Raw genomic sequence first — 25,066 nt, forward strand, 5'->3', positions numbered from 1 at the left:
CTTTGAAATAAATTGACACCATATTTTTGTTTTTTACAGTTAAAACCAGTTTTATTATTGAATGTGTTTAATTCCATGAACTGGTGTTGAGTAACACCAAGCGTCTTATTTACTCCCTGTCTTGGTGTGGATTTATACACCCTAATTAGTGTTAAAAAATTTAAGTCCAGAATTGATGTTGTTTAACACCAGCATTCTTGCCCAATATAAACACCACTTTGGAATTAACTTAACCCCCCTTCGGTGTTACATTTTCACACCGACATTAATCTAATTCCAAAATGGGAGTTGTTTAACACCGAAATTCTTGCCCAATATGAATGACAGAAAAGGAATAAATTTAACACCGATGGTGTACACTTTAACACCACAGTTTTTGCAGTGTACATCTATTGTATAATCAAGATCCATGCACCAGCCGTCATCTTCTAGTCGGCCTCCAAGAACCCAAGCTAGTACGAGTACTACGTGTAGTACATCTTCGCTGACAAGTCGGCCTCCAACCCAACCTAGTACGAGTACTAGTAGCACCGAAAAGTTTATAATGGTACATTTATAACTTGCATGATTCGCACGTAGAAACGTTTTGCTTTGTTTGTCCATTTGTTTGGGTTTTGTTTCTCCATCTTTTCTTTTCCTTTTAGTTTAAGGGGGGGCGGGTCGGGTCTGAATGCTGCCTTTCAAAGTTTAACTGTTTCAAAGTTTAACTGTTTATTTGTTTATAGGTAATTGTTGTATGTAGGATTGATAAAGCTGATTGTGGTTGTCTTTCTTTGTGTGATTCAACATATTTCATGAATACAGGAAAGGAAAAAACCCTGAAAATTTGGAATATTATATGAAACGGGAGAAAACAAGTTTAAAAGTCTATGCTCATTTTTTACTGAGCATGTAGACAAATTTTCTTATTTTGACTGGCCCAATCGAAAGTAGGGGTTTTCAAATGCAATTTCCTTGACGTTGTGATAGTATATCTCAAAAAGTCATTTCTGCAGAGGATTCAAAATGCCATGAATTTCATCATCAGGGAGTTTTGATTTCCATTTTCATTCATTCATATTCATTCATTCATTTTTATTAAAAAACCAACTGGCAACACGAAGCTGAATAATGTGGCATTACAAGATAACAATATTGATAAAAAGAGCATAGATAAAAAAACAAAAATTGCACCACCGCAGGGTACAAAGGAACATTATATAAGAAGACGACAATAAGTAAACACAAATATTATATAAACCACAAAAAGATACTTTAAAAAAAGCACAGGGTGTTGGGGGAACCCTCTTATACATAAAAACCCCACTATGGAATAAACCAGCTAAAAAAGAGAAACCCTAGCAGTTAAAAACTGAACATATGACAAAAAAAATGATAGCAACAAAGGGAAAACAAATTAGATAAAACAGAAAAGATTAACAAACAGTTACAGGATGTGGGAGACCCTCATTTATGAGGGCATACTAAAGCATTGAAAATAAAATTTACAGCCCACACGCACACCAATAAAACAAAAGCAAATATGGAAGCTCCAGTCTAAGAGGATTGGTTTAAAAGTTTAGTGAGGAATGGAATTGCACTGTTGCCATAACGCTTAGTCCTATGTTTAGGCACCATATATTTAGTAGCATTGCGAAGACCCATACTGTGAGTGTTGTTGTTATGAGGGAACCAACCGTCATATCTATCAGAGGTACTACATTTAACAGCAAAGTTAGTACATAATTGATCACGTCTATCTTCAAGCGTCTGGAGACCCATGAGGTCAAGAGCATCTGTGTATGTAGTATAGTTGTTCCCAAGGATCACGTGACACGCTCTTTTTTTAATTCTTTCAATTTGATGAGTTTGCTGTTTACTGATGCAACCATGCCACACAGGAGACGCATACTCAACTGAAGGACGCACATAGCCAACATACACAGATACCAAGTCCTCAACGGGTACACCAAAACGCTTGAGACGACCAAGCATGTAAAGTCTGCGACTGCTCTTACACACCATATCATTGACCTGAGAGTCCCATCTAAGATCTGATTGAACAGTGAGACCGAGAAGCTTGGTCTCAGTAACCAGCTCAAGCCCCTTGTCAGCAATCTTCATATCAGGAGGACATGGAGGGTTTCTTTTGAAGCACACTTGCATAACCTTGCATTTAGAGGGATTGAGCTTGAGGTGGTTACTGTCAGCCCAATCTTCAAGGTCTTGAAGGTCCAAGTCAATCTGAGTAGGCACATTGGCAGGACGGACCTCAGCAAGGCTTAGATCATCAACATACTTAAAACTAGAAGAATTGGTACTTTCAGTAGCATCATTTTATAACGCCAATGAATGCAATGGGTCCCAATTTCGTACCCTGTGGAACTCCACAAGAGATGGTTTCCCATTCTGATAGGGCAGAGTGGTATCGAACTCTCTGGCGGCGTGCCTTCAGGAAGTTTACGATCCATGGCATTATTTCGCTACGGACACCTAGGTCATGTAATCTCTGAATTGCCAAAGTATGATCTACGCAGTCAAAAGCCTTGGAAAAGTCCGTCACTACCAGCATGCCAACTGTATCGGCTTTGTCAGTTCCCTTGTAGAGCACATCACGGAGTTCGATTAAGCAGTGAGTGGTTGATGACCCCTGTATACTACCATACTGGTTACGGCCAATAGATGTTCGGATATCTTCAAGCACCCATTTTGAGACAAACCCTTCGCATACTTATGCTAGGAGAGCAGTTAGTGAAATAGGTCTCAGCTTTGTGATGGTGGCTGGTGTTTCTTTAGGAATTGGCACGACAATTGCATCCTTCCAAATCTGTGGTACGCAACCCTCAACAAGAGACGAATTGAATATATCAGAAACAGGTATGCTGAGCTCACATGCGAATTCTTTGATTAGTTTTCCTGGGAGCCCATCAGGGCCTGCTGATTTCTTGGCACACATTTTTTTGAGAGCATTGTACATATCCCATACTTTGATTTGAGGCGTAGGTTCTGCAGGTAGGTAAGCAGGCAGTTCCTTCAGATTGATAGGGGGCCTGCTTTGACAGACAGAAGCAAAGTCCAGGTTAATTCCCTCGGCGATAGCTTTGTCATCATTCTGGGGTATGCCTGTGACGGAAATCACAGTGGGCTTCTGAGTCTGATTGGTGATCATTTGGATTCCTTTATGCCAGCCTGATGGATCACTGGATTTTAGGCCTTGGAGACGAATTTGGTAGAACGACTTTTTGGCTCGACTGATGGCGTGGCTAACTTTGTTATGAAGAAGACGCCAAAGGAATGTTTTCTTCTCTGCAAATGCAACCTGGCGTTTTTTGATGAGGACCTTGATTTCAGCAGTGATCCATGGTTTGTCATTAGTGTGAAGTTTGACTAATTTGGTAGGAAAGTGAAGATCCAGTGCAGCATTGATCGTGGAATAAAAAGCATCAGATTTTTCACCAGTGCTAGTAGCATTCAAAACCTCTTCCCATTGATGAGCTGTTATCCATCTGCCAAATTCATGCATGCTCGGTTTTGGGAGTGGTCTGACAGATCTTACATGGACACCATTCACAATCTTGTTTCCACTGGGAGACCAATATATAGTGTTATGATCACTCCGGCCAACCAGGGTACTTACAACTGGACTGCTGTACAGGTTCTTAATGTTAGTGATGATAACGTCCAAGATCGCATCGTTTCTTGTAGGTTTGTCAACTACCTGCTTCAGGGCATGAGCTCTGCATATAGGATTGGTGTCAGTTCTGTTGAGATCCCCTAAAATCACTAGGCCCACGTCTGGATGTTTTGATTTCAGTAGATCGAGGGTTCTTACAATGTGATTAACCAGAGTTTGCTGATGTTCCGATTTAGGTGGAATGTAGACTGCACATACAACCACACTCGATACTTGACGTGGGAGCCTATAGGGTCGGACCTGTAGCCACAGGCATTCAAGCTCTTCGGGCACTGTAATGTTGGTTAGAACCATAGCAGGGATGTTGTCTCTAACATAAATCGCTACTCCACCCCCACTTCTTTCAGTTCTAATCTTGGTAAATATCTGGAAACCGTCCACTGCTAGGTAGTCATCAGTGATCATGTTTGACTGCCAGGTTTCTGTAAGAACAGCAATGTCATTGTGGGAGGAATATGGCTGCTTGAGGATAGCTTCAAGTTCATCAACTTTATTCATGGCTGAACGAATGTTTGTAAGGAAAAAACCTGGGAGGGAGCTCAGCTTTGGGCAATTCGTGCTAGTAGTTCCAGCAGGTTTTTGTTTGTGGCACTGCGGCACTGAGAGCACTGAGGGTAGACGTGGGTACGAGGTTGGTTTGGCAGATCGAGGTCTCACAATTACCTCAATTCTCCTTTGTAGAAGTTTCCCAGCACGACAACCACGTTTAGTTCTTTTGCAACATTTTTGGATCTCTAGACATTTGCTCAGTATGTCTTGGTTGGAAGAAACCCCAATTTTATTGTTAATGTTGAGGCTTTTGAGGTAGCTAGAGCTATACGTTAATCTCTCCATTAGGCAGTTACTGTAGTGCTGGGGACCAGACTAGATAAAGTCATGTTTCTTAACTGTAGGATGTCTGGTATCCAGTGGTCACGTAGCATTGGTTCAAAACGATTGATGTGCAACAAAGAAAGTAGCTGCAATATCACTTTCCGGTCTCAATCCATATGCACAGAACGGGTACAGTATGACAAAGGTACTTACAAAACGCCACAGTTCACACTTGGAGTGGACAAACATGTTACAGACGGAGAAATGTTATAAAAACAGCGGAGATTAACAGAGCTAAAAAGATACCAGTGCAGCCATTGACAAGGGCGCCCTCTTTATCCTTCTGAACCAATTTTCTAATATAAATCATTAACAACTGAATTTTGGCAGTTAAATATTAATAATCATTAATAAGTGGAACCAATTTAAAAAGGTACAAAGAGGTCAAGGACCATAATAGACAAACTTGTTTTGGTTTGTATGGGGAAAAGGCATCCACAGAGCCAGTTTTTAACATCGACTCCATAACAGGAGGAAGTAGGAAGTCGAATAAAAAGACTAACAGTTGTGACAAGACCAAAAGTCAGAAACCACCTCAGAAGATATCTTCTGAACTGAAAGACAACTTGAGATCATGGAATCGATGTGAATCGATGTTAATCAATGCAAATAGCCGGTCAGAAGAAGCCGAAAAGTTTAGTGAAGCTTAACTAGCCAGGAGGGTCATGTTCCTCAAATTTTTTGAGAAGTGTGCAAAAAGGAATGATAACACAGAAGAGTGACCCCATTCATGTATTTAGCCATTTCACAGGCAATACCATTACACCATTTTTGTTGAGTTAATTTTCAAAGATTGTTATTAAAGCCATTATACACTTTTGGAACAGAAAAAAATATATAAGTTCACAGATTTACAAATAACGTAATAATAATAATAAGGTAATGGTGAAAGACTTCTCTGGAAATATTATTCCATGAAATTTGCCTTACTTTTCAAGAAAACATTAAAACACTTATCAATTCTCGCTAACGAGAATTACGGATTTATTTTGAACACATGTCGTGACACGGCGAAACGTGCGGAAACAAGTTTGGTTTTTCCCGTTATTTTCTCCTGACTCCGATGACGAATTGAGCCTAATTTTTCACAGGTTATTGTATATAAAAGTTGTGATACACGAAGTGTGGGCCTTTAGACAATACTGTTTACCGAAAGTTCCTAATGACTTTAACATCCCTTTTCACCTTCGAACAGCACCATCGACTGTATTCCGCGACTCACGTACGTGCACTACCGCGGAATACAGTCGATGGTGCTGGTGGTCCTTTTCTATAAGCAATGAAGACTTATTCTAGCATAGTTTGGAAGACAACTCGACCTACGCTGGTTACAAAATAAGCTCCATTGCTCATAGAAAAGGACCACACACGAATTTAATATAATTGGATTTAGCGGTGGGTAAAAGCACGCGTCTCAGTGAGGTCGCGTGTCTCGGTGAGCTCGCGTGCTGACTAAAAGCGCGCGCGAAAATAACAGCGTAAATATACAGAATAAAGAAATAACAAAATTAATCTAAACAATACACAATGCAGGGGTATAAAAACTAACTCGAAGAAAACACAGCACACTTCGACATGAACGACAGGAACGAAGACACGCATAATACAACAGAGCAAATAAAGAGCATTGCTATTGAAACAGCGATAAAACACCTACTAAGCATACCAGCTTCACAAGCCGTAACAGCAGGAACTACATTTGTAGCAATTGTAGTGCTACTGATAATCGGACGCACATATCTGCATAAGGCACTTCAGACAATCTCGGATCAGATGGACGGTACGTACAAAAACAGAATATAGCTAAAAAAATAACAAAAGAATAGCATAAAAAAAAATATATATATATATATATAGAACATATATTTCCACTTCAACAGCCCCAATCATAGTGTCATTGATGTTGAACTTCTGGTGATTGAAGCTTGCAATGGTGATGACACACACCGCAAGAATAGAGAATCACACTGGATTCACCAACTCAAGACAGTCAAACCCTTTGGACTTAACATAAACACTGGTGTTAAATAACTTCTCATTACCCTCCACTTCACTTCTGCCTAAGAACTTATATGTTGTATATATTCTGTACATAAAGTATAAATTAACCTAGTTTAAAGTTGTTTTTATAAATTCATCACTGTAACTATCTGATGTAAGTAACCCCCCCCCCCCCCTTTTTTTCCACAGGTCCCTCATACCTATTTTTAAAATCATCATACCTTGGATCTTGCTATTCTTATTAATTGACCATTGTTAGTTGCATCATGATGCAACTTGCTCTCTAATCCTACCCTTTCATGTCTCCCTGCATTGTTGTCGAACAATACTTTTACCACTTTTATGGTCCAGTAACCCTTCCTTTCATTCTAAACATCCTTTGTCCTCGCCACTCCACTCCTATTGGTTCATAGCCACCAATATTGTTTCTGAAATAGGAACTTTGATTGGCTGTTATTTTCCCGCTTCTTTCTGGATCCTTTCCTTAATCCCTTTCCCCCTCTCTTTTTCTATAAATGGATATGTATTTGTTTGTACTTGTTTTATGCCTCTGAAGAAGGTCCGGATTGGATCGAAAGCTAAGGCCATCTACCCTATTCATTATATATATATAGAACATATATACTTATGATGCTTTATTTTTATTCCACAGGACAGACGCCAACAGAGGCAAAAGAAGAAGTACTCAGCACAAAAGAGCTAGAGTGTTCACAAGAGACGGCTGTCTGAAGAAAGAAGAAGAAACATACAGGTAGACATGGCAACTGGAATAAAGAATAGCAGAGTAGACATGTTAAATACATTGAAGAAATATGTGTTGGCCGCTAGCACAGCAGGCAAATATTATCGTAATGATTGTATATCTGTATGTGGAACATCCATTAACCGTAGAGTATTAGAAGGCGTAGTACCTAAGATTAGTAGAGGAGATATTAGAGGTATTGAAAAGATAAACAAAGATTCAGCATTCACGGTGACAAGTCAGTCGTGTGTAGCTGATTGGCCCGTAAATGACGATATGCAATTCTCGCCACACATGGCTGCGTACTTGTTAGAGTATCAAACCAGAAGCCTAAAAATGGCAGAGATGTATACAGCCAAACAATTCGGCCAAGAATACCAATGTAAGGAGATATGTGCACAGCATAGATTAACTGGACTAGTAGTAACAAGAAAAACTCCAAGCGTTACCTTAGGTGACTTAGTAACAACTGTAAGAGAATACATAGCGGGAGTAGATAGTACAGTAGGCTATGTGTGTACAATGCACGACCCCCAACAAGATTGTGAGTTAGTGTTAGACATATTTGGTGACCCACAATTCGATAGTGCCAGAATTGATACAATATTTGGAACAAGACCGAAATTGGTCACAGCACAAACAGCTCAGAGGAAGAAAGATAGTTCAGGACATAACAAGATTTGTATTATGGGTCATTCCACCAGGTTGGGACAGAACCTTTAATGCCTTAATTTAAACTTTAAACTTTAAAAAACATTTTCTTTAAATACGTAAGTTTTTAGTCAATTGTTAAGCAATATTATTCATAATTTTTTTTCAAACAAAATTATTCCTGTGTGTGAGATTTATTTACATTTCTTGTGGTGTCCACCCCTTTTTAAAGACATTTTGTGTAACATAAAAAACGATACCACTTTCCTGCTAATTTTCCCTTCGTTAAGAAACACTTCTGTAATTGTCATGCACATTTCAATTGAATAACATTCTCAACCTTTCAAAAAGTTGTAATTTGCATTTTTTTTATTTTTATTTATTTTTTTTACGATACAACAAAATCACGCATACCGACGTGATGCGTGGTGTCCCCTTAACGGAATCTATGAAACGTCGGTATTTCGACTTTGATCATATATAAACATAAATTAAATGAACAATTTCAGTGTCCCACACTTATAAGTAGTGATTCAAGCTCACACAGAAATAATAATATAAAACAAGCGCCGCTTAGTTTTCGGTGCATACATCTTTAAAACGGCAGACCCGCTCATGGTGTCCGTGTACAAAATAGTCACGGTGGTACACCTTTCGATGTCTATAAATAAAACAATCCAAACATTGCGAACGAGCCTGTCATGTCAGGGCACCTAGGCCTAGCAGCAACACACGGGTACAAAGGTCAATGTATTTTCGGACCGGTTCTGTGCGCTAAAGACGTCTGTACAGACGGAGTCACCACGTAGGTCGGTATATCTTCACAAGAATCTGGTAAGTACATGTAGTGGGTTATTTTTGAGTGTGCAAGGTTTTCTGAGTTAATTAATGAAGCTTATTTGATGAACAAAGCTGTTTTAAGTCAAATTCCCTGGATATGAATAGGAACGTAAACAGACTTTCATTGACGGACGATAGGTACCATGACTACGTTGGTGGTTTGGCGCGCGGCTAGTACTAGTTTTAGATGTCTAAATTGGCGCGCGCTTTGGTAAATTAACCTACAGAATTTGGAATCGTTGTACATCATGACTACGTTGGTGGTTTTGCGCGCGGCCATTATTAGTTTTGGATGTCTTAATGTCCGCGCTTTTTGATTTGGGATCGTTGTACATAGATTTTGGAGGTAGAAATAGATTATAAGCTGAAAATTTTTGTGAAATCTAAATTATTAGAAGAAAAAAAAAAAGGCAAGAAAAGGAGGAACTTCTGGAATATCGAAGACTGAAGCTAGAAAGATAAAAGCAGAAAAAAGAAAATGAAAAGAATGACAAAAAAGACAAGATCAAGAGGCAGAAGAAATATTGAATGTTTGCCTTCTCCTGAACCCGTTTTGATTGGTTCAAGATTGTTTTCAAAATTTGATTCTATGTTGAATGAAGAATAAGTATGCAGTTAATCTCCATATAGTTTGATCTAAATTACAATGGTTAACCAGTTTGTGGGAGTTGATGTTAAGAAGAAATTGAAATTGTTCTTAAGTGTTGAAGTTTAAAATTGTGACTCAATTTGTATTCAAATGTACTTCAAATGAATTTCATATCTGCCAACGCAGGAGTGAAACAGAGATACGGTGTCCCTATAACATAGGTACATTCTCTGAAAGATTATTTCTCCATTAAACAATTGAAGATAACAAAATGTAGATTATTGGATAGTTATTATACTGCATAATGGGCTGCATCTTAACTAGGTTTAATATTGTGATTCAATTTGTACTTCAAATGAATTTTACTATCTGCCAAAACAGGAGTGTCACAGAGATACGGTGTCCCTGTAACGTAGGTACATTCTCTGAAAGATTGTTTCTCTATTAAACAATTGAATATATCAAAATGTAGAATATTGGATAGTAATTATACTGCATAATGGGCTGCATCTTAACTAGGTTTAATATTGTGATTCAATTTGTACTTCAAATGAATTGTACTATCTGCCAACACAGGAGTGTCACAGAGATACGGTGTCCCTGTAACGTAGGTACATTCTCTGAAAGATTGTTTCTCTATTAAACAATTGAAGATAACAAAATGTAGAATATTGGATAGTAATTATACTGGATAATGGGCTGCATCTTAACTAGGTTTAATATTGTGATTAAATTTGTATTTCAAATGAATTTTACTATCTGCCAACACAGGAGTGACACATGGATACGGTGTCCCTGTAACGTAGGTACATTCTCTTACGTGTTATTTCTACACTAAACTGTGGAGGATAATAAAATGTACACTCCTTGATAACAGTCTTACTTGATGATGAACTTCAGCTGACATAATAAGACAGCACATGTTTTTTCTTGTTTTTTCTTGCATTTAATGATTGCACTGCATGGCACATGGACACGGTGTCCTTAAAAACGTAGGTACCAAATTTCATCATGCCTACGAAACAGAAATATATGTGAACAAGTCTGTATTGTTTAATTAATATTTCATATCATTATGCTATGATAAATTTTACATAAACATAAGCTCTGCCAACTCAACTACTCTTTCAGAAGTCAAGAAAAACATCCTAGATAAAGTACCAACTGCCCATCATGTAGCTGGTGAATGTCCTAGCTTCAGGAGAACAGTATTCTATGTTCCCAAAGAGAATATAGATAGAAGGAGGGCTGTCACAATCAAACCCGTTAAGGGAACTCGCAAAATTCAAAGTATGAAGTTTGTAGAGAAGGATGTTGTTGCAAAGCGACTCTTATCCTGCTTCTGTTTACCATGTCAGCAGGGTGTCTACAGCGAATGTAAAAAAAGTAACTATGTTGACAGCTGGCAGAATGTACCACTTGATAGTACACCAACAAAAATCAAGCAATCTTGAAATGGACTAGAAATGGACTGAATGCATCCATAAGATGGTGGACTTTTCATCATCCAGGTTTTTTGTGAACCACTTCTCTGATGTTTTGTTTTATTGATGTGCTAAAGCACACTTTCTGGATTGTTATTAAATGTTATATTGGTCAGATTTAAATATTGTCTCAAAGAAAAGTGATGTTATCTTTCATTATGGTGTCCCTTGTCACATAGGTATTTTGAAATGAGTGCTAGTGCATCTCGCTCCATCTTTGTCCATGATGTCATACAAAAAAAACAATTGAATTGTAAAAATACAATATTTTTTATAGGCCCTCTATAAAATACAATTTCTTTGGAAAAAGTCATATTTGAAAAATAAATTTTCATGTAACACTCTTTGCCCCAACCTGGTGGAATGACCAAAATGGGTGTAGATCTATGCAGTAAGCGAGAAGATACCACAGGGATACATTTACATTTATTGCTGTGGGTACGCCGTAATGGGCCAGAGATAGTAAACAAGGTATAGGTATAAAACTCTGTGCAAGAATGTGAGGCTGTGTCCGAAACGGGAGCTATTGTCTACGGTCTGCGGCTGAAGATACGTCTACACGGGCGAAAAAAGCAAATAAATTTGGACGCGCTACGGCTTAGCTTTGCGCCCTCAAGTGTTGATTGAAATGTTATGTGTTGCAATCGTCTGCTCGTCGTTACGCAATGTTTTTATTTTCACCAGACTGCGAGATGCTCGATTTATATGATACGATTATTGCTCTGGTGGCTGTAATAAAATTAATAATTATTCTCAATAATCAGCAATGAGTCAAAGTACAGCAACGAAGGGCTTTTATTCTGCAAGTTTGGAGTATTCACAGCAGACAGGAAAACGTAAGTATGGGAGCCGCAAATACAAAATAATCATGATAAAAATGGATGTTTTTGTTTTCAAGACTATAATATTATGCGTGTAGTTGGTTGCTACAGTTTGGATTCTTAGTGCTTAGTTGTATTGAAATTGTTAGGGAAAAGTGGGAGGGCACTATTATTTAATTAAAGGAACATTAAAGATTAAAAATATTCATTGTCATGATTAAAAACGTTGAATTGTTCTTCCCTGTGTAAAGGGGAGTAAGAGGCATAGAAACGAAAGACAACAAGAATAAAAATTACAATTATTTAATTGTTTTTTTTCCTAACAAAAACTAACTGCCAGATATTTAATCCACCATAAACTCGACAAACCTGTAGAAGTCTGTAGAGATCTATTGGCCATCTGGGTCAACACAATGTCATTAATGCAAACAAATCAAAATGAAAATAGGCCTTATATAATTAATGCTCTAAACAGTAAATTAGTTTTATCTATTTCTCATCAATTATTTCAGACAGAAATATTTCAAGTGGAATTTTTCTACTATCATCATCATTAGACTATTTATGCAAGTTTTATGTAAATCTGTGATATTAACAATTTTTTCACTTTAAATACAAATTATGTCATGTTCCTTTAAATTGTTTCAAACAATTCGTTAGTGCATTATTATTTTGGTATAGCATTGGAGGGGGAGGAAGGGTTCTTGTTGTAGAAACTGGGGGGGGGGGGCTTTCTGCCCCGTCTATGCCAGCGGCCACTATGTGCTTATTTAATTTGTTACAACCATCCAAACAAAGGCGTAATTTACCATTTTTAATACTTCACAAAAGGCCAATGTATGTATTATTATGCATAATCTATTTACGCTTTCCACATTTCAGAATCTTCCAAGAGAGCCCTACTGCAAACTGAAAGTCCATGTGTTGTTGGATTCGCTCAGAGACCCACAGCAATTGAAAAAACACTGTCGAGTGAAACAGGCCACCTTCATCAAGCTGCTGACAGTGATCTCAACAGAAAGTCACCATGGCTGGGATGACCAAATCCAACTATTGTGCTTCTTGTTTTGGCTTGCGTGTGGATCGGCTTACAGGGTAGTCTCTGCAGCAACAGGTATTCCAAGGTCAAGCACATGTGATATAGTTCACAATGTGTTGAAGAGAGTGTTGAATGGCATCAGAACCATCATTTAACTGCCGCAGCAGGAGGACATCCCTGTAATTTCCCACGGGTTTTGTCGATTGGCAAACACAGATTGTATCAACATGGCTGTGGGTAGCATAGATGGAACCCACATCAAGATTATGCCTCCCAACGCAAGACGCGAGGACTATATAAATCATAAACTGTTTTACTCTATAAATATGCAAGCAGTTTGTGACCATAGAGGAGTCTTCATGGATATATTTGCTGGGTATCCCGGCTCTGTTCATGACGCGCGTGTTCTCAAATGCAGCCCTCTATACCGCCAGAGGGGCTATCCACCAGAAGGGTATTATATTGTAGGAGATTCAGCATACCCATGTCAGTCAAGACCATTAGCTATTTTGACTCCATACAAGGCAGCCATTACACCAGTACAAGCCAGATATAACTATCATCTCAGCAGGGCTAGAACCATCGTTGAAAGGGCCTTCGGTCAGATGAAGACGAGATGGAGGAGTATCTTTACGAAGACACTGGAAGTAAGAAAACATACTTTTAAAACATATACATGGTTTAAGTAGGATGTGAAACTTTGCAAGTGGAAATACGATATAGAAAGGTTTCTAATGAGTTGGGGTGATTCTGAAAAGAACCACTGGTTACATCCAACTCGCAGTTTCGATCAATATACTCTGATCGTCTTCTGGAGAAAGCTTTCTGGAGGGTGCTAAATCTACTTTTACACACTTATTTTTACATGATCTTCCCATGATCTTTCTAAGGTCTCTACATGACCAATGGATGCACACTGAAAAAAGTGCAAAATGTGAGATAGATTAAGTAAAATCAGAGACAGATCTTATGATAAGGACTCACAGAAAACCAATTCAAGCAAAAAATTAATGTACAGGTTTCCATAGGAGTGGGTCGAGAAGGGTGTGTGGCTACGCGTACGCACCTGAATAAAAACAAAAAACAATAACAAATCATAACAGGACTGTCATGAAAGAACGAAATTCTATTCTCTAACATCTCAATACAAAGTCTCCTAAATAAATCCCACTATTCATTGGTTTAATTAATCAGTTTTCCCAGGAATTTTATTTTTAAATTTCAAAAATGTAGGTAGTAATACATAATTGTTTTTATTCATTTAGATTTCTCCTGTTCTGGCACCGAAAGTAGCTGGTGCATGTGCGATTATGCATAAAGTGTGTATACTATCTGGTGATGAGTGGGGAGAGGAGGCAGAAGATGATGAAGATTATCCTCCGAATGAACAACCTGACATTTAGCCAATTAATCAAGAGAAAGAGATCATGTATCTGCAGAACCACTCAGACAGCAAATTGCTGCTCAAATATCTGCACCAGTGGATATGTTTCAGCAGCTGCATGAGCACGACTATATTTGAGCGTTGGAAAAGGTAGTACTCACCATTAACATGTAAAAAAAGGTTGGTACCATGTTTAAGAAGTTGCTGCTAGAGTTTAAAATCCATCTGCCAAATGCTTTCCCCACTTTTTGTCAAGTTCATACATCTCAGAGTTTCTTTTAAACCTTTGCTCAAAGAAGTCAAGAGCTGTGGCCATCAGGATTCACCACAGGGTGCATTATCATAATCACTGTGAGCATGTAGTGACAGACTTTCAATTTCAAATTTGGGAACACTAAATAGGATGTTTTTATTGCCACTTCTATCAAATTTCCCATCAGTATGTAATATTCTTTTAATGTTAAATGGTTTTCATTTGGGGTCCATTTTAAAGGCGGGTATACAATCGCTAATATATTGTTAACGATCAAACTTGGTGTATCCTAACATGTGGATTTACATGTATAAGATAACAAACCTGTTAAAATTTTGGGTGAAATCAGGGTGAAAATTACCTTTCTCTAAAACTACATTATGACGCAAGAGATCATGACAACATCAACAAGTTCAAGCAATGTCATTTCTTAGAGACAGAACATATATTTATTTATTTATTTATTTAACGTCTATCATAAATAACATGTAAACCAAATATTTAGCAACTTGTTTGAAATATCATTTTACAAACTGGAAATACCTTTCTTTTATACTATTATAAGTTATCACACAAGCGCAAGTGGAATACATATGATTGGTGGATTTAATAGCGCGTACTGGAAGATAATATATTACTATAACTACTACTATTACTAATATTATTTTCTTCAAGTAGGCTTAAATCCCTGATTCTGATTGGTCGATCCATAGCAACAAGAGTGTGATATAAACCAGATGCGCTATATTTTTTCACAAGCGCGCATGTGATAGCATATTTATCTTCAAGCAGACTTGGCGCACAGTTGGAACATATGGGCCGTGCAATATGGGTTTACAGCACACTCATGTTGCTATGGATCGACCAATCAGAATCAAGGATTCAAGCCTACTTGAACAGAATTATGATTATGATTGTTTTTAATATAAAATGAGTAGGGTAGATTGCCTTAGGTTTCAAACCAAACTGGAGCTTCCTCAGATTTTAATTTATTATTTAATTATTTATAACTATTTATAATTGTTATTTATAACTTATTTAATTATTACTAATTATATACATATATTTTCAGGTGTCATTCTGCTATTTAAATATTAGTTATGCCCCGTTTGTGCTTGTTTTGCCTGTAATTTGTAATTTTTAACATCAGAAACGAGCCTTGTATTTACTTTTCATTACTTTTTGGCTCGACTGTCGCGACCAGTCGCCCCATGAGACCAATGAGAGCCTGGGGCTGTATTCACGAAACTACTTAAGTCACAAAATAATAAGCACCCCACTTAAATTCCCAACTTAGACGAATCTCACCGACTAAGTGGTATTCACAAAGCGTTTGCGCTAAGTGCCCCGCTTACTTTCGCGTCTTAAATCTAAGTGTGGTCCGAGCTGACTTAAGCGGGGCACTAGGGTGTCATGGCCGCTTTTTTGCATGTCGCACACCGCCATAATTTTGAGGCCAGAATTCTTCGTAGAGAGCGAGTATTTCGAGAAAGGAGTAATCCTTTAGCAGATTTTACCGACGGTGAACTTTACTCGCGGTATAGATTCGACAGAAACGGTATTTTATTTATTTCTGAGCTGTTAAGAGAGGAAATTCAGTCGCCAACGGAACGATCTTGCGATATTCCCGCAGAAATCAAGGTCATAATTGCATTGCAGTTTTATGCTTGTGGAACATTTCAAAGAACTATTGGAGACACAATCAAAATTTCTCAGTCATCCGTATCCAGAATAGTCAGCATTGTGTCATCAAGTCTAGCTAGAAAACTTGCTGAATTTGTAAGGTGGCCAGCAGCTGCAGATGAACAAAATATCAAAAGGGGATTTTTCACCATCGCTGGATTTCCGGGCGTAGTTGGACTCATCAACGGAACTCATGTCCGAATCTTGGCACCCTCAACACACGAAGAGCAGTTTGTTAACAGGAAAAATTACCACTCCATAAATGTTCAAGTTGTTGTGGACGCAAATAAATGCCCAGTGGCCGGGAAGTACCCACGACTCAAGAGTGCTTCGAGAGAGCCGATTAGCGAACGTGTTTGGGCGCCACCGGCCGGCGGGGAGAGGGGAAAACAATGAGTAAGGTTACTTGTTAGGCGACACTGGCTACCCGTCAAAACCAAGGCTCCTCACACCGTTTCTCCAGGCAGGAAATCGTGCAGAGGCAAGATACAACGGTGCACACAAGTAAGTTGTTTCATTTCGCAATACTTTGTTAAGTTTTGTTTTAATTTTAAATTCATGTTTCACAAAATTTCATATTCACACGTTGACACAAGCTGCGTCTTTTTGTGTTTTTGGTAACGTCCGTCGATGTCGGTTTTTTCCCATAACCGATATATCGAAAATTTAATATCGAGTATACTCGATATATCGAGTATTTCCCGCGCGCAAGATGAAGCCTAAAAACAGCACATGATATACTCATGGAGGTAGAAATATATATACCATAGACCGACAGTTTCATAGGGTTACATTTAAACCTGTTTTTGTCTGATCCCTCGAACTTGTTTGTAGTTCAAACAATATCAAATTGAGTAGTCCCGCCCCAATTATTTCTGGTTTTACAACAAAGTAGGATCGCCGCCACCGCTGGCTTGGCCAATGGTGAACGCTCACCGCAATTCTCGATTCGTGATTGGCTCTGATTGCACAGAGCCTTTGTGAGTTGCGTGACTCGCCGACAATAAGGCGTCAGTTGCCGATGCATTGACGTAGAAGTGTCAATCAAGTTGTAGACGGGCGCCGTTGAGTTGAGATCTGTGGTATGGTGTGGAAATAAATCTAATTTGGTGCGGTCAGTACTACATTAGGTAGACGGGCCCGCTGTTATATGTGGAGAGCGAAGTGTGTTAGGAGCGTGGCGCTTCAAACCTATGTTCAAACTTTGTCAACACTAAAACGTAGTTACTAAACTTTTACAGAGTCAAGAGTTAGAAAAAACACATTTAAGAGCCAAATTTATTTAAAAAAATTATTTGGATATTAATTGAATGTGGTTAGAGACACAATCACACACATTATTTCCAAAATCAGTTGTTTAATTTTAATCGAAGTGTTAACCAAAATACAAAACAATTATACGGCAATAAATAAAAGAAAGTCGCACTAATAAAACAGCCTTAAAGACCTAAGTACGTTTTTTGTTAAAATAACGACAAAGACGTGGTTGCAACTGCCAACTTTAAATGTCTTCAACTAAACAAACATTCGGAACTCCCGAAGTGCCAAAGATATCCTTCAAATCAATTAAAGAAAAACATGTTGTGATTGCTGACTTATCCGTCTATATAATCTACGACTACATTTGAAGATATCTTCCCTTTACCGTCGCTGAAGTGTTGATATATATTAATTGTATATATTAACGCTTCAGCGAACGGTAATGAGTGCGCGAATTCGACAACATCAGAACGTCAGAGTCATAGCTATATGTCCAGTTTACAGGTTTTCAGACAAAAACACCAGCATGCTAGCCTTGTCTGGATTCAGGTTAGCTCTGTTGGGGGTTATGACAGAGCCTGCCTTACTGAATAGGCGTTCTGAAGGTGACGAAGTGGCCTGAATACAAAGGTATTTCCGAGCGAAGGAGGCCATCACTGGATACGTGGTCGCATGTGAGTACCACCATCGCAGGGGGTCACTATTGCAGTCAATGACTGGTGTTGACGCGTACAACACGACTTCCTCTTTTAGCAGAACTTTCTTAGACTTTCGTTGTCCAGTGGTTTTAGCTGTGTCCTCGCCAGTGCCCAGCCAATTACCAAGTGTCCTTTTCTTCTTCGCTGGTGGTGGCTGCGTCGAAACCTCGGGCGCGGCGTCTGCTTCTATGTCTTGATCAGCATTGTCGCTCTCTGTGTCTTCTGGACATTCTTCGGAAAGAACTTGTTTGACCACGTCTAGCTCATTTTCGCCCTCGTCCTGATTCAGATACGTCGCCTATGATAGAGAGTAGAACATATAATTCACGTTATTTTATTTATTTGTTTAGTTTATTTATTTATTTTATAAATACATTTTTTCAAAGACTCTTACGTATGTTTTATTGTGAAAACATAAACAATGATGTATGTAACACGTAACTAACTAATAAATTGTAGCATACCTTGAAGCGAGGATCTAGAAAGGTGGTTATGTTCAGTAGTAGTTGCCTTCTGATTGGCTTGTACCTCGGCAGCAAGTCTTGCAACACGTTGGCTCTGAGTTTGTTGTGTAGGAGTCCTTCTGGGTGTGGCTCGTCTGGCGGACGTCTCATCACCAGTACTTGCTTTTCGAGACGGGATAGCATGGGCTTCAGACTTGACACTGTAACGAATTTGCTCCCAGACATAATGTCGGTCAGCTCAGCAAGAGGCTCCATGGCTTCATTAACAGACTCCAAAACTTTCATGTCTTGCCAAGAGGGTAGGAGATGCGCTGTTTTGCGGTCATTTACGAGAACGTGCTTGACTTCTTCCTCGTTTTCTAAAAGACGTTTTATCATGGCCTGTGTCGATCCCCATCTAGTTGGGCAGTCCTGTGGATGAGAACATTTTTCAAAGGTTGTTTTCTGCGATTTATTTCAGATGTATTTCTAAAATTTTCGGCTTAAATTATGCCAAAAATCGTCCGCTCACGACTGATGTCGTTAAGTGCATTCAATAGATTTGCAAAACAAATTTGACAAACTTGTGCACCATCAGTAGTGTTGCGCTTTTGAAGTTTGTCACCTGACTCAGCTCTGAAAAGTTGCGCAGCAATCTGCACTTTGTGCAATTCTGAAGAATTTACTCAAACACGCACCTTCGTGTGTATCACACGTCCGCGCGCTCTGTGCGTATTCTTTTACAATTGCATTGCATTGTGGGTATTAAATGTCGCAAATCTACTAGATCTAGTGTTAAAACGACTGCTGCGGTTGCGCATGAAGTCAATCATGAACCAAAAATAAGTGTAAGTAAATTTGTGTATGTTGTTCTGGTCGTGGTCTACTCTTTTTTATGTCATTTTTTGTTTACAAAAATGTGAAGTTGGTAAAGTGTAACATTTTCGTTCATGTCGGCGGCGGCGTTACAACTATGTTCTCATGTCATTAATGCATAAAATAAATACAAAACCCATTAGCCCTAAAATCTGATGTGCACACAAAAATATGAAAAAATTTAAACTTAGTACTTACAGAAATCCGATTCTTCGGGTCCTTGCCGTTTTTAACTTGCTGCGCGCGAAGGTCCCTCTTTTTTTTCCAACTGCTGTTGAACTTAGCCACGATGCCGTGGGCCACCCCTATAGCCCTGCTGATTCTTCGGTGGATGTCGGGGTGCCGGGTTTGCACGTATGAGTTAGTAATGCCGAGATTTAGGTTATGTCCAAAACAAGGCAGATGTTCCCAATTCAAGTCGCCAACTGCCTTGATGACATTGGAGCCATTGTCAGTGGTGATGCAAACTTGCTTGGATGGGTTTAGATGCCACTGGTCGAGCATGTCAGACATTGCGTCACTGAGCGTATCCCCCGTGTGATCATCAGAGACGAACCGGGTCCCCAGATTGATGTGATGCAAGTTCCACGATTTGTCAATAAAGTGTACTGTGTACCCCATATATGGCGTCATCCCGTGTGAAGTACACATGTCGGAAGTAGCGGCAAAATAGTCAATTTTCTCAAGCTCCTGCAAAACAGTATCTCTTGTTGCGTTATAGAGTTTCGGGATGTATGTTCTGGACATTGCCGTTGCGCTTGGAGGCGTATAGCGTCTGTCGAAGGTGTTGAGTAGGTGAAGAAATCCCGTATTTCCCACAGTTGACATGGGCATGGCATCTTTCCCAATGCAGTAAGTGACGGCGTCTGTCAAATGTTTCCAAGTTTTGTCATTTTTCTGGTACATCTGGTTTTTGGTGAAGGCATCTATGATGGTGTTACATCTTGGCTTGCTTTCGACGGATGAAGTTGAAGCCCCTCCATCATCGTCGCTGGTGTCCATGTTTCCCCTAGCCCGTGATGGTACCGAAGTCGTCATCCCGGTATGTTCACGTGGGTGATGTTGCTTCAAGTGAGATCGTAAGTTGGTGGTGCTACTGTCTTTCGCTCTGACTGTTTTCCGGCATAATTTGCACTTGAAGTTGTGTGGGTTACCTTGAACACTTCCGAAGTATTCCCAAACGGGGCTGTGTTTCCCCATGAGTTTAGACGACTTTAAAACAACTATTTGTTACGTCAAGAAAATTCTAGTAGGCCTATCGAGAAGAGAACGAAAAACAGGTACTGAGACGAACGCGCACTTTTGCAAAATGAAATATTCCCCCATCGGCAACAAGAAACAAAAAACACGGGAAGATACCAGGGATAGAACTTCCAACGAAAAGATACCAGAATGAACAACGTTTATTTTTAACCAATAATATCTATAGAAGTTGCATCTTAAACAGCCGATAGGCTGGGGCAGCGGCGGCGGCTTCTTTTGAGGTTTTACTGTGCGTCACCGCGGGGTCGTGAACTTTTGCGGCGGCGGCTTATGGCGAAACACAGAGAACAATAAAAAGCAGACACACTTGGTTGTAAAACGTATTTTATTTAATAGGGCAACTCAAAATGATGAAACTACATAATGACACGGCTTTTTATAATACTCAAACACAGATTTCTTTTAAATAATCGGACACTCTCTTGGTATTTTCGATATCATTTAGGAACATCGAATTTTTCAAAACATCGAAATTTTTTCGATGTATCGAAAATTTCGATATTTCGATATGATTAAAAAAGTGACATCGGCGATTTCGATGTCAAAACAATATCGAGTTTTTGAGTATTTTCGATATATCGACGGACGTTAGTTTTTGGTAGAACAACTCGAAGTCTTGGGCAGTGGAAACGTCGTTTTCACTGCCTTCATGGTGAAATAAGGCTGTCCCCAGAAAGAACGTGCAGAGTGATTGCTGCATGTGCTGTGCTGCACAACATTGCAAAGAAACGAGGCCTTCCAGACATTGAAGAGGATCACATGAACAACCCTCCACATCCACAGCCAGAACAACCAGTGCACCACGATGATGGCAACCTAGTCAGGAACCACGTAGTCCACACCTATTTCCAGTGAGTTTAAGTTATAATCCACCATTCTGAATTTTACGTTTCCACTCTCAAAAAAGAGAGAGCACCACCCGGGTCTGCATTACACCGCGACCTAAGCATAACTGACGTGTCACCACTGTTGTTTTTTGCACACAAAAATCAATGACTGACTGAATAACCAAGTCGGCAAAGTTCATGAAATAGTTTGCGTTATTTTAATACAATTACATTTTGATACATTTTATTTTTGATACATATTGTCTAATAAAATAGGGCGATAGAAACTTATTGTGCTTGCGAGCTGGGTAGGAGGAGGATGTAATGTAAACAATATAATTGTTGTCAACGACACAACTTTTTTTTCTTTTGGGGGATGGCTAGTAGACCACAACCACAGGGTGTGCAGTGAAAATGTGCTTAGAAATGAAGTTTCGTGGCGCACCTCTTGCATGAGCGTGGAAACAGTTTTAATTAATAGATAATTACTTGCTGATTACCAATACATAAATCCACAGTCGTCAAACTGGCCAGTTTGGAAGTTATTTGCATTTTAATTAAGCATTATGAAAATAGCGCCCTCTATTGACCATTTTTGGAAAACCGTGTACATTTCAAAGGAGAATTTTTTGGTAAGAAATGTTAACCCTTAATAAGCTATTTTTTATTTGTTTCCCTACTTCGAGCTGCAGAATTGGCCGATTGGACGGTGGATCTTCATCTTTTTAAAGATTATATTCATAAACTGATAGTTTCCTGCTCAATGCTTCCAAACTGATAGTTTCCTGCTCAATGCTTCCAACTCTTAAACACAATTTTCAGAGACCATCTACATACGTCAAAATTGCTCTGGTCACGACACTTTTGAGACTTGTCTGCTTGTTCCCCCAATGTTGCACATTATTTAAGTATCTTAATTTACTCTTTGTCATGACAGTGACAATGTTGACATGTTAAGATGGCCCCATTATTTTCATTATATATAATAAGTAGTTTAAATAAAGAAATTGTTAAACAAAATATTATTTCTGTGTGACATTTTTTTGTTTTATTCTTTCATTGTCACCCCTCAACGGGCTCACGGTTTCCCATTCTTTTTGATATATAATAACAAGTACTCCCTGTCTTTCTTGATAATGATAAAGCCAACTAATTCACTCATCAAACCATAACAGTTCTTTCCCTTTATGGTTTGTAGCTATATCACACACATGAACAATATCTGTCCTATAAAAATGTATCAATTTATCCCTTGGTGAAAAGATGGTTGGCCCAAGGGTGTAATTTTCATGACCTTACTTTGAATTAACACAATGATGACTGAAGCCCGATTCATATTTCTGCCAATGCAAATGCGATTCATTTTGACATCACAAATTTGCAACAAATAATTCAAATCAGTAGATTTACGCTCAACTCTTGCAAAACATTCGTTTGCTGCAAAGACAACCCTGTGAGGTCAAAAGTTGTAGCGCATTGGGATTTGCAGGAAGTACTATGAACCTGGCTTTAGTCGTCAGAATTACACCTGATGCACTGAACCATTAGGCAATGATACTTGGTTTTGGCTACTGTTGTTGTCCCTCAAACACTAAAAACCGACAAAAACCTAATGGTACCTAGAACCCAAAAAGACAATATTTTACTGAAAGAAAAAGAATCCAATCTTTTACTGAAAGAAAAAGAATCCATGATCTGTCATTTGTGACCATTGTGTCATTTTTGATTTAAAACAAATTAGAAAAAACAAATGTTTGAAGGCAGTGGACTCTATTACCAACAGTGTCCAGTGTCTTTTGGAATAAAACACATGCCATGGCATCATTTGCCCCTTGTCTAGACCTTTGTGGAATTCAAAAGTTTCACATTGACTTCCCAATGGAAGTGCCCTTTGCCAACTGAAAAAGGCATTGCCCTTTCAGCATGTTCAAATGTGAAACTCCAGGCCTGTTGTGGAATCACTTATCCCAAGAAGGAGGGTAAAAAGGAGCGGTTGTGAAAACCCAGACAAGTTTTTGAAAATAGATGATAAATTAACGTGTAACTTGCAAGCTAGACAAATCTACATAAACTAGCACATCTATTTGCGCGTATTCTCAAATCAATTCCCAAAAATGCAGCTGTAAGTCTCCATGAATTAATGCTGAATGTTTTTATTCATATTACTTATTTTATGTTTTAGGTTCCTAAAAGCACTGGACACTTTTAGTACTAACTCAAAACAGTAGTTTAGTAATTTACTCGATAACATAAATGGAGAGGTGTCAATGGTTTTTGTGTTCATTATTCTCTTGCAAATTTGATGACCAATTTCTGTCCAAATATTTGTTTTTTTGTTTTATGCATGTTGGGATACACCAAGTGAGAATAATAGTCTATGACATTTTCCAAGGGTGTCCAGTGCCTTTAATCTGTGTATCTGTTTCCAATACATACTCTATACACACAGAAGATGCTATATGTCCACTTGAATTCTAATTTGCCTATTATTCTTCATCTTCACTATCGGACTCATCACTGTCATTAGTCGTAGTTTTTTTGACACTTTCACAGTTAGTGCACTTGCATAAATCTGTGCAAGGAAGCCCTTTGTCCTAACAACTACCCTTGCCTTGACTACATTTGCTTTTTTTGCATGAACAATGTACAAACTCTAAAATACTGTCAGGGGCTGGGGGTAGGTCCATACAATGGACACTGATGTCACCATCCTCAACTTTCCAACCTCTGTCGTGGGGAGATGGTACTTCCGGGAAATGTTCACAGGCACGCTTGTAGATTGCAGCTTGATAGTTTGCACGCTGAATATGCTATGAAAGTGCGTCTTCGTTAGGTGGCATCGCCGTCTCATCTAATGTTCCCATTCTGAAGAGGTTATATCTGTAAATTAAAAAGAAGAAAAAAACAACAATGTAAAACACTAGTTGTTTTAAAATTTGTTCAAACTGTTATTTTGCCGAAGTTGTGACAGTTGATTGTTTAATCGATTCTGAGTTAGTTTTTCAACTTTTCAATAGTATTTCAGCTACTTGATAATCGTGCTGTCAAGACTACTAGCCACGACTACCTGCTTGGTGAACCAAATTTTTTGTAAAACTCACAACTTTTCACGACAATATAATTTACTTACAAATCACAATCAGTGACACAATTCTTAAATTCTTTCAGAAATCGAGGTAAAAAAACAAAACTACACATGCAAGAAAAGGAAATTTATGTGAGCACTGTGTACTCAGTACTTGACTCTGTGAAAAGAAATTACAGGCATTTCTATTCCCAATGCAAATTTAAAATAAGCAACTTAACATACTGCACATTTAAATCTGGATTGAATTATTCAATGTACATGTATGCCTACCTTAATGCTTCCGTTTCTTTTCATTCCTTTTCTCAGCCCTTGAAATCTGGGTAATGTCACAAAAACGCTTGTAGCACTCTGAGTGGTAACCATACATCTGTAAATCAAATAAAACAATAGCAAATGAAAAAACTAAAGCTTTGTTTATGAGTAACGGCTAAGTATCCGAGTTGTCTTGCATACATGCAGTCAAGAACTTTTATAAAATCAGCATTCACTTAGTTATATTGGGCATTTTTAGTTATGCCACACTTTTGGTCGATCATGATATTGGATTACTATCACAAAAAAATGTTGTATCAAACCAC

The 25,066-nt window shown here is 38.6% G+C and overlaps 3 protein-coding genes across 3 annotated transcripts; 2 read left to right on the forward strand and 1 right to left on the reverse strand.

Moving 5' to 3' along the window:
- Positions 1 to 2,710: 2,710 nt before the first annotated feature.
- Positions 2,711 to 4,171, reverse strand: LOC117299218. The gene has a single exon (XM_033782677.1). It carries the CDS (start codon positions 4,169 to 4,171, stop codon positions 2,711 to 2,713), a length of 1,461 nt encoding a protein of 486 aa, XP_033638568.1.
- An 8,458-nt stretch (positions 4,172 to 12,629) lies between these two features.
- On the forward strand, positions 12,630 to 14,452 carry LOC117299478 (putative nuclease HARBI1). The gene is made up of 2 exons (XM_033783020.1): positions 12,630 to 13,360; positions 13,979 to 14,452. The coding sequence occupies exons 1-2, from the start codon at positions 12,941 to 12,943 to the stop codon at positions 14,114 to 14,116; spliced, it is 558 nt and encodes a 185-aa protein (XP_033638911.1). The 5' UTR covers positions 12,630 to 12,940; the 3' UTR covers positions 14,117 to 14,452.
- Positions 14,453 to 16,442: 1,990 nt separating this feature from the next.
- LOC117299219 (putative nuclease HARBI1) lies at positions 16,443 to 21,428 on the forward strand (the record flags this gene model as incomplete). Its single annotated transcript, XM_033782678.1, has 3 exons — positions 16,443 to 16,514; positions 20,233 to 20,352; positions 21,198 to 21,428. Coding segments are annotated over 3 exons (423 nt in total), but the record flags the coding sequence as incomplete, so codon positions are not given.
- Positions 21,429 to 25,066: the final 3,638 nt, after the last annotated feature.

The sequence above is a fragment of the Asterias rubens genome, chromosome 14 (genome assembly GCF_902459465.1).
Source record: "Asterias rubens chromosome 14, eAstRub1.3, whole genome shotgun sequence".
In the NCBI taxonomy this organism is placed as follows: domain Eukaryota; kingdom Metazoa; phylum Echinodermata; class Asteroidea; order Forcipulatida; family Asteriidae; genus Asterias; species Asterias rubens.